The sequence below is a fragment of the Pecten maximus genome, chromosome 16 (assembly GCF_902652985.1).
Source record: "Pecten maximus chromosome 16, xPecMax1.1, whole genome shotgun sequence".
In the NCBI taxonomy this organism is placed as follows: Eukaryota; Metazoa; Mollusca; class Bivalvia; order Pectinida; family Pectinidae; genus Pecten; species Pecten maximus.
In genome coordinates this window covers 25,352,841-25,369,428 of record NC_047030.1, presented here as the reverse complement: position 1 = coordinate 25,369,428, position 16,588 = coordinate 25,352,841, and the positions used below count along the sequence as shown (strand labels likewise).

Here is a 16,588-nt window from a genome sequence, read left to right as displayed (position 1 = left end):
AAGAATAAAGATAGTTGAAATTTATCAACACTAAATTCATCTGGCAATAAGAAACATTAATCAAGAAAATATAATAGTTTGAAATATTAGGGTATTTCTATGACTAATACTCTATTGTTTCCAATCCAACTTCAGTTTAGACTCAAGCTTGGTCCGTGCATAATACTGTGTTGTTTATAATATTCGCGGGATATAATCAAAGTAACTATTTTCGCGCTCATTTTATATATCGCAAAATAATACCACAGCGAATATTTATATAGATACACAGATGAAGATAATTGACTGCAGAATGTTTATAAGAAATGGGTACGCGAAAATTAATACCTGTGGACAAGTCCTAGTGGTACAACAGTGGTACAACAGCAAAATATTAGCCTCTTGAAAATTAACAATTATGCAGAAAGAATAACGAAAGCAATAAATGCATTGAATACAAAAATGACGTCGAGTGATACAATTTGTACCACTGACGTTATGTCTAAATTTCCTATCGTCCGGCTTTATGTCAAGGTCCGTAGAAGTGTGTTCTCCTTAAGCATTGTTTATAATTGCTCTCTGTGATGTATTTTTGGCGAACAATAACAGGTAATACAGTTAACCAGTTTATTCATCTTACGATTTGTTCCTGACCTGTTCTTTTATTCAAATCAATGTAGATAAGTCAGCACTGCTGTCAGGAGCGTCTTCCATAACATGCTAGTACTATGGAGTCTATCATCGTCCCTGTCAGCTTCTTCATAGCAATACAACGGCAGCTTTGTAAGTTTGACAAAGATTGTGCTTGTTTGAAAGAATTGTTATTTTTGATCTGTAGATTACACAACTAGAGCCTATTATTATACGCCTACACCATGCCCAAGGTAGAAGAGATATAATTGTATTTAAGTATATTTCCGAGTCAGGTAACACTTTGGCTGCCGCCTGATAAGCGATGCATCTGGATACACATAACTCGTCATTGTGTTTATAAGGAGACAGCTAAATACACTAAATTACCTGCTTGGCCAGTGACATGACATCGTAAGGGTTCAGCGATACGCATGTACTATGAATATCATACGTTTGCTTCATGCAATATTATGCAACATTTAAACCTATTTTCCCGAGCAATTAGGACCATTCCCAAATACACAGGAAATTAGTTTTGACTGTTGTCTGATATCAAAGGCAATCATGTGGTCTGTCACCTGAATAATCCAACACAATCAGAAACAGGTAATTTTAAAAACTGACTGTATTCCTCCTATGAGATATCCACAAACTGTCCTGAAGTTGTAATACTGTTTTCATCGGCAAACGCGCCCAGAAAGACGTTTCATCATAATCATTTGAATTCTTCTGTTCGTTTTGACTGTTGATCGGCTAGCTACGATATTCCAAGCGATTTTCATGGGAAGCAATTGAAAATAATAAATATTTACATTGAGAGGCCAACAACAAAATCTAATTTTATGTAACCTTCTCGATGCGATATCTATCCTGACTGGTAGCAGTTATCGCATTAGCATGATATATGAAATAAATAAGTTTGTTAATCTTTATTTTTTATGTTGTTTTTAAAATAATAGTGAATTATGTCTTTGCATGATTTTATTAAATATTCCTACTTCTGCTTATGTTCGAAATAAATCATTGACCCTTTAATTAACCTGAGTTAGAAGTTGAAAATATGGACCAAAATACCAGAAAAAAAAATTCAATCTATTTTCGGAAACATATTTAACAACCGTATCTTCTCACCTGAAGTCCAAATATCAACGGTCAAACTAGCTAGCATCACGAGTTATATATACCTTAAATAGTTCATTTAGGGAAATAAAAGTGAACGTTATCTTAATTGATTCACAAAAGACATACATGATATCCATACACCTATGCGGTAAAATGCTAAATGATAAACCTTCACTATTATTACTTAAATGCTGACTTCTTCTTCACCTGCTTTTTCAATCAAGTTTATTGTATCCGAAATGTCCTTATTCATACACATTAGAAATCAAATATTACTTAATAAACTACTTTTATTATTTAGATGTTGACCGAGGACATTTTATCAATTGTAGAACAAATATGTTATTGGCAATACCGACGTCAAGGAAAAACATTCGGAACCCAGACAACCAGCAATCCTGAAGTAGAAGCGATGCCGATTGATCTCCGGACAAGGTATAGTGGTGTGGGGTTGATCAACGTGACTCTCAGCAAGGCAGTCATTCAATATGATGCTACAGCTAATTAACAGGTGATGAAGTAGTAGAAGGTATTGTCCGGCATAATCGAATTGCTAGCAGACAGTTAACGTGGTGGTCAAGCGGCGAAATATCCTCTAGAGACGGACAGATGTTGCTCGGCGTCCCAACAGTCATATCAAAGAGCTTCAAAGGTGTCGAAATCTTCACAGAATGTTCATAGGCGATCCATCATTCAAAAAAATAAATCTATTTGATTCATAACACTTATTATATTATCACCAAAAAGACGGGGGTGACTGATAGGAATTACATTTAGGCCAAAGCTAAGTCTAGGAACAGGACATCCTTCGTAAATTAAATATAAAATAAACACAAACTAGTTGTCTCAATTAAGTTTTTGTAGTTAGCCAGCGAATCTCAAATATATGGTGACAGCCAATAATCGAGAATAAACTAAAGATATCTAAAACTTAAATTGCAGTATTGCTCTGTCCTTGAACGTTACCTCTTGACTTGATATTGCCAATTATTTTGACATGCGCATAGCTGTCAAATTGTCGCCTGGTATTGATTTCGATATTCACGCATTTAATAATTTGATTCAGGGTTAACATGACAGTTTGATGCTATTTGTATGGTGTTAGCAGATGTGCAATATGAAAACACGAAGCGTCGCTGCAATTATATATGCAATAGTGTAACATTATGAGGAAACAAAACTATGACGAGCAGTTTCTTTCTGTTTAATTAAGACAATAGGTAGGATCTAGAATATATGTATACATTGTTGTCTTGGTAATTAAAATGGAAGCGGACTGTCGCGGTTTTTTTTCATCATATTGAAGCACAATGCAATGTACAGAGATTGCTTTGATATCAACCTTAATCAAAATCAGAGAAATAGTTGAGGTGTACTTTTCATTCATTTTCATTGTGAAACGGTAAGCTAGGATAAATTTCAAACATTTAACAATTTATTGTTTCTCGCCGTATCAGCGTCATATCACAATCACGTGATATCTTTAAAGGCGTCACGTTTTGATAGATAACAATCCCGGGTAAAATCGAGACCACGCAAATAATAATTTAAGAAAAAAAAACCCATTCTATTAACTTGATTTATATTGCAAGTATGTAACTGAACTCGTGTTTATTTAATGATTCGAATTAAAATTTCAGACGTGACCGTATAGATGTATATCTGCAATGCAGTTTGATACGGGGAGAAATTTCTTAGAATTTCCAGTTGGAGTATTTCATTTTCCCTTCCACCAACACTTCACTCTTTTATGACGAAGACATTAAGTTTATTATTTTGGATGGGAACGGGTGGTTATTATGTTAAAAACTTAGCCCCAAGCTGATCTGTAGACTAAAATTCAATGTGTAATATGTTAAAGTGAAAACTATAACACCTATGCAAGTACAGTAGGAAGCAGGTTTTGTATGAGAAGTAAACGTGAAATGGATAAGGAGGAATTCGATCACAGGTGAACAATAGTATGTAAAATACGTCACCACAAGTTTTGTTTGGTTCAGATTGAGCGTTTTCGTGACGTCATAGATATCCGGATATCGGGGATAGTCTTCCGTCATCTCCTCGTAACTGAGTTTCGCTTGGCTTGTCCTCTGAAATGAACACAACAATCAATAATTAAACTTGCTATCAAAACGACCTTATTTGCTTCCATTAATATAAACAAGCATGATATAAAAGTACTGTCAAATCAGAAACACTTTACTTGCACTCCCTGTCCTGCATACAGTGCACAAGAGTTGCGCGATCGTAAGAGGCGATTTAATCAAATATTTTGTTCTTTTCGGGTTTTTTTCCAACAATTTTCCTCTTCATAATTTTCTCCTTTGACACTGCATCATTTTCTCCTCATATCTCCCTTGAAACTGTCTCCCAGTTTGGCCTTAGGAAGAACGTTTGCCCTTTGAGGAAGGCCTTCAGTTCTGTCCCCGGGCCAAGACATACGTACATGTAGGTATGTTAAATGGTAGTTTCTACTTCCGCTCAGCGCTCGGCTTTTTTTTTTAGAGTAGGACGAGTGATTGGTCATTTTCAGTGTAACGTGACCAGGTGTCCTGCTGTGTGTCGGTAGTCCGCTCCAGTGAGACATCATTCAATTCTATTTATAGATGGATTTTAATAACAAATATCTGAATGTACCAAATCATGAATTTAAAACTAAATATTGCTGTATTTCGTCATTTGACGTACGTTCAGTGATGGCAGAGACGATAAGTGTGAAATACAGCAGGATATAGGTAGTTAATTTAATGTTTTTTTAGCGTAATTCGATTTCTTAATAATTAATTTGTGATTTCATAAAGATTTAAACCAGGCTGAGCTTTTCAAGGGGTAAATACAATATTCTATTTTCGACAAGTTTTATAATTGTTTATCAAATGTTGACCTTACAATCATAGATATGTTTTCTCCATTAGATCAATTCGTTCATTTCATAAATGTGTTTTCTCAACCACGCGTCTTTAAAACCATTGATACCTCTAATACCTTTAATAACGTTTCATAATGTTCCGTCAAATGCATAATGTCAATATAAAGAAAAGTTACATTTTTCTTTTTAGATTTAGAGAATAGCACAAAATGAAATCTTCTAGACTAATTCAAAAATTTGAAATTGAAACTCATTTCAGATCGAGCGTATTCTCCTGAAGGCACGACAAGCGGTATCTCCCACTATAAATGCCATTCTGTAAATAAACTAACCAGTGTTCTGTGTCTGCTGAACATCCTGACATATTACCACGTCTAATTAAGTCAGCGGCAAACATTGTCATTTCTTATTCGGTCAAAAATGAAATGTCTTATAATTCAACTTCAATTTGTATTCATTAAGAAGCCGAACTCTTCAGGGAGCATCTGTAGTCTTAATCAACCCTCAGTCTGTGTTCGTAGATAATCCGGGAGTGACATTTCTTAATCATAGTTTACTACCACACTCAAAGCGGCAATTTTCCCCCTCTAAACTAAAGATTTTCAATGTTAATGTTCGCCTCTTGTGGGGCTATATATACATTTGTAACACTGTCTTTTAAATTGGACTTTACTAACACACACACTAACAGCTCATAAATAGATTCTTCCTTGTAAATAATAAACAAGTACATGTCAACAAACAGTTCAAAAGACAAGATTACATTTTAAAATACAAATATCAATCGCATTGTTTATTCCAAAGCAGCATGCGTTTGTATGTACAGCTTTCCTGAACATTCCAACAAGCTCATAGACATAACTGTCATTCCAGAGACTAGATATGTGTAAATAATTTTCAAAACGTTTACGTCATATTAATCCTAAACGCTTTATGTTATATACTTTATAATGACCAACACACACTGTAAATGCTATATATATCATATTGTGAAGTCAGTAATAACAATGATAATTATATAATAAAATAGATTTTATATTATGTAATTCTAAAACGGACATATTACTTGAGTATTACACTTTTGATTGAAGCTCTCTCTCTTCACAAAACCCACGCAATGTTTTTTTTTCTATTTTTTAGGTTTCTTTTGTAAAACTTGTAACTATATAATAAAATATGTAACTATTTTATGTTGTTTTGCTCCAACTTTCTGTTTACTGTTCAGAGTTATAAATACCTGGGCTGTCTAAAATGAGTCTAATTATTGAACCTATATGTTAAATCACTATGATGCCCCGTCAAACGATTCCATTGACAGTTCAATAGGGCGTGTGTCATAATAGTTCACCAATATTGGTATATAAACAAGGGCAATGCAATAAATTACTTCACCATAAGCAACAGATTGAAAAGCGTAACCCCTTAACTCACTGAAAAAACCTGGTAAAACAAAAACTAGGAATAAGTCTGAAATACTGATACTAATATGGTACTAGATATACGAGTATTCCTGAAGCAGTAATAATTAGAACTGTCGCCAGGACGGCTGACTAATACCCCCGCAATCCGCCATGGCGATAACAAAATGTTTAATGTAAACAAGGAAAACCTGATTATGACCAGTTACTATGGCAACTGAATTTTGGAATTTAAACAGCTGTATGCACATCTATATATGTTCCCAAACATTCCTGTGCAGTTTAGTGAAAATCGGTCCACAGGTTTAGGAAGGGTTGTCCAGACAAGAAATACCTGTTAATAGTGACCAGTCACCATGGCAACCAAAATTTTGGAATTCATACAGCTGTATGAATATCTACACATGTTCCCAAACATTCCTGTGCAGTTTAGTGAAAATCGGTCGACAGGTTTAGGAAGGGTTGTCCAGAAAAGAAATACCTGTTAATAATGATCAGTCACCATGGCAACCAAAATTTTGGAATTCATACAGCTGTATGAATATCTACACATGTTCCCAAACATTCCTGTGCAGTTTAGTGAAAATCGGTCGACAGGTTTAGGAGAAGTTATTCGGACAGGAATAACATGTAACTAGTGACCAGTTATCATGGCAACCAATTTTTTGGAATTTAAACAGCTGCATGCACATCTACAAGGTCCTCTATATTTGTGTGAAGTTTCATTGGTATCGAACCATAAATTTCGGAGCAGTTGTCCGGACAACCTTAAGGTTATGGTTCTTTTCGGAAAACCTGTTTAAAGTGACCAGTTGTCATAGCAACCATACTTTTGAGAAAAAGACAGTGGCATGCACATCTACACAAGGTCCTCCATATTTGTGTGAAGTTTCATTGGAATCGAACCATAAATTTAGGAGGAGTTGTCCTGACAAACCTAAAGTTATGGTTCTTATCGGAACACCTGTTTATATTGACCAGTTGCCATAGCAACCATAATTTTTAGAAAAAGAAAAAGGCATGCATATGTACACATGATCATTAACATTTGTGTGAAGTTTCATTGGAATCGGCCAGTTTCATTGGAATCGGCCAATTGGTTTAGGAGGAGTTGTCCGGACAAAATGTGTCTACAGACAGACAGACGGACGGGCGGACAACCTGATTCCAGTATACCCCCTGAATTCGTTGAATATATCCCTGAAAAAGTAATATGTATCCCTAAAGCAGAAATGCGTAGGGTATGTGGCATAAAAAGCACATATGATGCCTCTTTTAGAGCTGCCTTTGTTCAGATAGCTGAATAAATTCAGGAATGGTAAATTTGACATCAAAGATGACACTGCACGGAAGGCCAGATATGTGAAAGAAACGGTTAAGGAAGGCAGTGATACTTATTTTTGGGAAACCTTTTCCCTTTCTCTTATACCCTTTCACCCTCTCTCTAAAATTTTACACATTGTCTGTATTTCATAAAACCATAGTTGAGTACCTCGTCAGTACCTTAGGGGAATATTAGCAGGCAGCGAATGGATAGCGAGATTATATAATATATTTCTGCAGTAACTTAGAAGAATTATGATAGGAAAGTCAACAATAAACAGGTACATTGTACATGTGATAATACCCTGTTGTCTTGTATAAACTAATCATCTCGATTGATTGATACCCATGGAGGACACCCTAGGCATATGTAAATAGGCTTATCACGATATTTGGTTAATGACCTAATCTGGTTTCAGGTCCCTAATGAACTCATGTGAAGACACATAACTATTCATGCACGATTGTTACAAAATCATAATGTTATAATGTGTACTGACGTGATAACAATAATGTTTACTTACATCAAACGTATTGCGTATTACATAAGAATCGTAATGAAAACAAGAGGCGCAATTCACCTGTATCGCTCACCTGCTTCTAATGCAAAGAAGTTGATCCTAGGTCATGTATGCAGATATCAACCTGATAACCGCTTACTTGAAATATAAGAGTAGGTTAGATATGTTCATTTAAATCGACTTTTAAGTCACCATTAAAAGACCCTTTGGCCCCTGAAAGTCAGTCAAGGTCATTCATGAAAACAAACATAGAAGTTCTCTTCACCAATGCATTCTACAGACACAGAAGGCGTTTAAAGATTTTAGTATATTTTACTTCTGCGACCTTGAATACAGATCAAGGTCATTAATTTGAACAAACTTAGTATCATTCACTCCAGGATGCCATATGTCCAATAGCAGGTCATTTAAAGAGTTCAGCCTACATGAATCCTTTGATCTGAGTGTCGGTTAAGACTTTTCCTTTGAAGAAACTTGGTATACCTGTATCTAAGCATCCTACCAAATATCAATTTGACCCCTCTTGGAATTAGGTCGACAGCATTCACTAGTTAGCCTTTCACCCCTGCAAAGTACGGGGTCAATATCAGGTATCTGGGGTTTTTATAAGAAGTTGTTTGAAAGGGAAAATAATAACGTCCGATATACGTCGGACACCGCACCATGATATAAGCTAATGATAAGGCCTACTTACACGATAATTATAAGGTCTACTTACACGATAATTATAATGTCTACTTACACGATAATTATAATGTCTACTTACACGATAATTATAATGTCTACTTACACGATAATTATAATGTCTACTTACACGATAATTATAATGTCTACTTACACGATAATTATAATGTCTAATTACACGATAATTATAATGTCTAATTACACAATAATTATAATGTCTAATTACACAATAATTATAATGTCTACTTACACGATAAGTATAATGTCTACTTACACGATAATTATAATGTCTACTTACACAATAATTATAATGTCTAATCACACGATAATTATAATGTCTACTTACACGATAAGTATAATGTCTACTTACACAATAATTATAATGTCTACTTACACGATAATTATAATGTCTACTTACACGATAAGTATAATGTCTACTTACACAATAATTATAATGTCTAATTACACGATAATTATAATGTCTACTTACACGATAATTATAATGTCTACTTACACGATAAGTATAATGTCTACTTACACGATAAGTATAATGTCTAATTACACAATAATTATAATGTCTACTTACACCATAATTATAATGTCTACTTACACAATAATTATAATGTCTAATTACACGATAATTATAATGTCTACTTACACGATAATTATAATGTCTACTTACACGATAAGTATAATGTCTAATCACACGATAATTATAATGTCTACTTACACGATAATTATAATGTCTACTTACACGATAATTATAATGTCTACTTACACGATAATTATAATGTCTACTTACACGATAATTATAATGTCTACTTACACGATAATTATAATGTCTAATTACACGATAAGTGTAATGTCTACTTACACGATAATTATAATGTCTACTTACACGATAATTACAATGTCTACTTACACGATAATTATAATGTCTACTTACACGATAAGTATAATGTCTAATCACACGATAATTATAATGTCTACTTACACGATAATTATAATGTCTACTTACACGATAAGTATAATGTCTACTTACACGATAATTATAATGTCTACTTACACGATAAGTATAATGTCTACTTACACGATAATTATAATGTCTACTTACACGATAATTATAATGTCTACTTACACGATAATTATAATGTCTACTTACACGATAATTATAATGTCTACTTACACGATAATTATAATGTCTACTTACACGATAATTATAATGTCTACTTACACGATAATTATAATGTCTACTTACACGATAATTATAATGTCTACTTACACGATAATTATAATGTCTACTTACACGATAATTATAATGTCTACTTACACGATAATTATAATGTCTACTTACACGATAATTATAATGTCTACTTACACGATAATTATAATGTCTACTTACACGATAATTATAATGTCTACTTACACGATAATTATAATGTCTACTTACACGATAATTATAATGTCTACTTACACGATAATTATAATGTCTACTTACACGATAATTATAATGTCTAATTACACGATAATTATAATGTCTACTTACACGATAATTATAATGTCTACTTACACGATAATTATAATGTCTACTTACACGATAATTATAATGTCTACTTACACGATAATTATAATGTCTACTTACACGATAATTATAATGTCTACTTACACGATAAGTATAATGTCTACTTACACGATAATTATAATGTCTACTTACACGATAATTATAATGTCTACTTACACGATAATTATAATGTCTACTTACACGATAATTATAATGTCTACTTACACGATAATTATAATGTCTACTTACACGATAATTATAATGTCTACTTACACGATAATTATAATGTCTACTTACACGATAATTATAATGTCTACTTACACGATAATTATAATGTCTACTTACACGATAATTATAATGTCTACTTACACGATAATTATAATGTCTACTTACACGATAATTATAATGTCTACTTACACGATAATTATAATGTCTACTTACACGATAATTATAATGTCTACTTACACGATAATTATAATGTCTACTTACACGATAATTATAATGTCTACTTACACGATAATTATAATGTCTACTTACACGATAATTATAATGTCTACTTACACGATAATTATAATGTCTACTTACACGATAATTATAATGTCTACTTACACGATAATTATAATGTCTACTTACACGATAATTATAATGTCTACTTACACGATAATTATAATGTCTACTTACACGATAAGTATAATGTCTACTTACACGATAATTATAATGTCTACTTACACGATAATTATAATGTCTAATTACACGATAATTATAATGTCTACTTACACGATAATTATAATGTCTACTTACACGATAATTATAATGTCTACTTACACGATAATTATAATGTCTACTTACACGATAATTATAATGTCTAATTACACGATAATTATAATGTCTACTTACACGATAATTATAATGTCTACTTACACGATAATTATAATGTCTACTTACACGATAATTATAATGTCTAATTACACGATAATTATAATGTCTACTTACACGATAATTATAATGTCTACTTACACGATAATTATAATGTCTACTTACACGATAATTATAATGTCTACTTACACGATAATTATAATGTCTACTTACACGATAATTATAATGTCTACTTACACGATAATTATAATGTCTACTTACACGATAATTATAATGTCTACTTACACGATAATTATAATGTCTACTTACACGATAATTATAATGTCTACTTACACGATAATTATAATGTCTACTTACACGATAATTATAATGTCTACTTACACGATAATTATAATGTCTACTTACACGATAATTATAATGTCTACTTACACGATAATTATAATGTCTAATTACACGATAATTATAATGTCTAATTACACGATAATTATAATGTCTAATTACACGATAATTATAATGTCTACTTACACGATAATTATAATGTCTACTTACACGATAATTATAATGTCTACTTACACGATAATTATAATGTCTACTTACACGATAATTATAATGTCTACTTACACGATAATTATAATGTCTAATTACACGATAATTATAATGTCTACTTACACGATAATTATAATGTCTACTTACACGATAATTATAATGTCTACTTACACGATAATTATAATGTCTACTTACACGATAATTATAATGTCTACTTACACGATAATTATAATGTCTACTTACACGATAATTATAATGTCTAATTACACGATAATTATAATGTCTACTTACACGATAATTATAATGTCTAATTACACGATAATTATAATGTCTACTTACACGATAATTATAATGTCTACTTACACGATAATTATAATGTCTACTTACACGATAATTATAATGTCTACTTACACGATACTTATAATGTCTACTTACACGATAATTATAATGTCTACTTACACGATAATTATAATGTCTACTTACACGATAATTATAATGTCTACTTACACGATACTTATAATGTCTACTTACACGATAATTATAATGTCTACTTACACGATAATTATAATGTCTACTTACACGATAATTATAATGTCTACTTACACGATAATTATAATGTCTACTTACACGATAATTATAATGTCTACTTACACGATAATTATAATGTCTACTTACACGATAATTATAATGTCTAATTACACGATAATTATAATGTCTACTTACACGATAATTATAATGTCTACTTACACGATAATTATAATGTCTACTTACACGATAATTATAATGTCTACTTACACGATAATTATAATGTCTACTTACACGATAATTATAATGTCTAATTACACGATAATTATAATGTCTACTTACACGATAATTATAATGTCTACTTACACGATAATTATAATGTCTACTTACACGATAATTATAATGTCTACTTACACGATAATTATAATGTCTACTTACACGATAATTATAATGTCTAATTACACGATAATTATAATGTCTACTTACACGATAATTATAATGTCTACTTACACGATAATTATAATGTCTACTTACACGATAATTATAATGTCTACTTACACGATAATTATAATGTCTAATTACACGATAATTATAATGTCTAATTACACGATAATTATAATGTCTACTTACACGATACTTATAATGTCTACTTACACGATAATTATAATGTCTACTTACACGATAATTATAATGTCTAATTACACGATAATTATAATGTCTACTTACACGATAATTATAATGTCTACTTACACGATAATTATAATGTCTAATTACACGATAATTATAATGTCTAATTACACGATAATTATAATGTCTACTTACACGATAATTATAATGTCTACTTACACGATAATTATAATGTCTAATTACACGATAATTATAATGTCTACTTACACGATAAGTATAATGTCTACTTACACGATAATTATAATGTCTAATTACACGATAATTATAATGTCTACTTACACGATAAGTATAATGTCTAATTACACGATAATTATAATGTCTACTTACACGATAATTATAATGTCTACTTACACGATAATTATAATGTCTACTTACACGATAATTATAATGTCTAATTACACGATAATTATAATGTCTACTTACACGATAATTATAATGTCTACTTACACGATAATTATAATGTCTACTTACACGATAATTATAATGTCTACTTACACGATAATTATAATGTCTACTTACACGATAATTATAATGTCTACTTACACGATAATTATAATGTCTACTTACACGATAATTATAATGTCTACTTACACGATAATTATAATGTCTACTTACACGATACTTATAATGTCTACTTACACGATAATTATAATGTCTACTTACACGATAATTATAATGTCTACTTACACGATAATTATAATGTCTAATTACACGATAATTATAATGTCTACTTACACGATACTTATAATGTCTACTTACACGATAATTATAATGTCTACTTACACGATAATTATAATGTCTACTTACACGATAATTATAATGTCTAATTACACGATAATTATAATGTCTACTTACACGATACTTATAATGTCTACTTACACGATACTTATAATGTCTACTTACACGATAATTATAATGTCTACTTACACGATAATTATAATGTCTACTTACACGATAATTATAATGTCTACTTACACGATAATTATAATGTCTACTTACACGATAATTATAATGTCTACTTACACGATAATTATAATGTCTACTTACACGATAATTATAATGTCTACTTACACGATAAGTATAATGTCTACTACACGATAATTATAATGTCTACTTACACGATAATTATAATGTCTACTTACACGATAATTATAATGTCTACTTACACGATAATTATAATGTCTACTTACACGATAATTATAATGTCTAATCACACGATAATTATAATGTCTACTTACACGATACTTATAATGTCTAATCACACAATAATTATAATGTCTAATTACACGATAAGTATAATGTCTACTTACACGATAATTATAATGTCTACTTACACGATAATTATAATGTCTACTTACACGATAATTATAATGTCTACTTACACGATAATTATAATGTCTACTTACACGATAATTATAATGTCTACTTACACGATAATTATAATGTCTACTTACACGATAATTATAATGTCTAATTACACGATAATTATAATGTCTACTTACACGATAATTATAATGTCTACTTACACGATAATTATAATGTCTACTTACACGATAATTATAATGTCTACTTACACGATAATTATAATGTCTACTTACACGATAATTATAATGTCTACTTACACGATAATTATAATGTCTACTTACACGATAATTATAATGTCTACTTACACGATAATTATAATGTCTACTTACACGATAATTATAATGTCTACTTACACGATAATTATAATGTCTACTTACACGATAATTATAATGTCTACTTACACGATAATTATAATGTCTAATTACACGATAATTATAATGTCTACTTACACGATAATTATAATGTCTACTTACACGATACTTATAATGTCTAATCACACAATACTGATAATGTCTAATTACACGATAATTATAATGTCTACTTACACGATAATTATAATGTCTAATTACACGATAATTATAATGTCTACTTACACAATAATTATAATGTCTAATTACACGATAAGTATAATGTCTACTTACACGATAATTATAATGTCTACTTACACGATAATTATAATGTCTACTTACACGATAAGTATAATGTCTACTTACACGATAATTATAATGTCTACTTACACGATAATTATAATGTCTACTTACACGATACTTATAATGTCTACTTACACGATAATTATAAGGTCTACTTACACGATAATTATAAGGTCTACTTACACGATAATTATAATGTCTAATTACACGATAAGTTTAATGTCTACTTACACGATAATTATAATGTCTACTTACACGATAATTATAATGTCTACTTACACGATAAGTATAATGTCTACTTACACGATAATTATAAGGTCTACTTACACGATAATTATAATGTCTACTTACACGATAATTATAATGTCTACTTACACGATAAGTATAATGTCTACTTACACGATAATTATAATGTCTACTTACACGATAATTATAATGTCTAATTACACGATAAGTATAATGTCTACTTACACGATGGTTATAATGTCTACTTACACGATAATTATAATGTCTACTTACACGATACTTATATTGTCTACTTACACGATAATTATAATGTCTAATTACACGATAATTATATGTCTACTTACACGATAATTATAATGTCTACTTACACGATACTTATAATGTCTAATTACACGATAATTATAATGTCTACTTACACGATAATTATAATGTCTACTTACACGATAATTATAATGTCTACTTACACGATAATTATAATGTCTAATTACACGATAATTATAATGTCTACTTACACGATAAGTATAATGTCTACTCACACGATAATTTTAATGTCTACTTACACGATAAGTATAATGTCTACTTACACGATAATTAAAATGTCTAATCACACGATAATTATAATGTCTAATTACACGATAATTATAATGTCTAATTACACGATAATTATAATGTCTAATTACACGATAATTATAATGTCTAATTACACGATAATTATAATGTCTAATTACACGATAATTATAATGTCTACTTACACGATAAGTATAACGTCTACTTACACGATAATTAAAATGTCTAATCACACGATAATTATAATGTCTACTTACACGATAATTATAATGTCTACTTACACGATAATTATAATGTCTACTTACACAATAATTATAATGTCTAATCACACGATAATTATAATGTCTACTTACACGATAATTATAATGTCTACTTACACGATAATTATAATGTCTACTTACACAATGGTTATAATGTCTACTTACACGATAATTATAATGTCTACTTACACGATGGTTATAATGTCTAATCACACGATAATTATAATGTCTACTTACACGATAATTATAATGTCTACTTACACAATGGTTATAATGTCTAATCACACGATAATTATAATGTCTAATTACACAATACTTATAATGTCTAATTACACGATAATTATAATGTCTACTTACACGATACTTATAATGTCTAATCACACGATAATTATAATGTCTACTTACACGATACTTATAATGTCTAATCACACGATAATTATAATGTCTACTTACACGATAATTATAATGTCTACTTACACGATAATTATAATGTCTACTTACACGATAATTATAATGTCTACTTACACAATGGTTATAATGTCTAATCACACGATAATTATAATGTCTAATTACACGATAATTATAATGTCTACTTACACGATACTTATAATGTCTACTTACACAATAATTATAATGTCTAATTACACGATAATTATAATGTCTACTTACACGATAATTATAATGTCTACTTACACGATAATTATAATGTCTACTTACACGATAAGTAAAATGTCTACTTACACGATACTTATAATG

At 30.3% G+C, this 16,588-nt stretch overlaps 1 protein-coding gene across 1 annotated transcript in view; it reads right to left on the bottom strand.

Moving 5' to 3' along the window:
• LOC117345077 (chloride transport protein 6-like) overlaps positions 1-16,588 on the bottom strand; it is an 80,023-nt gene that overhangs the window by 3,871 nt on the left and 59,564 nt on the right. Inside the window, 1 exon segment of the mRNA XM_033908020.1 lies at positions 3,714-3,824. Coding sequence (XP_033763911.1) covers positions 3,714-3,824 — 111 coding nt within the window.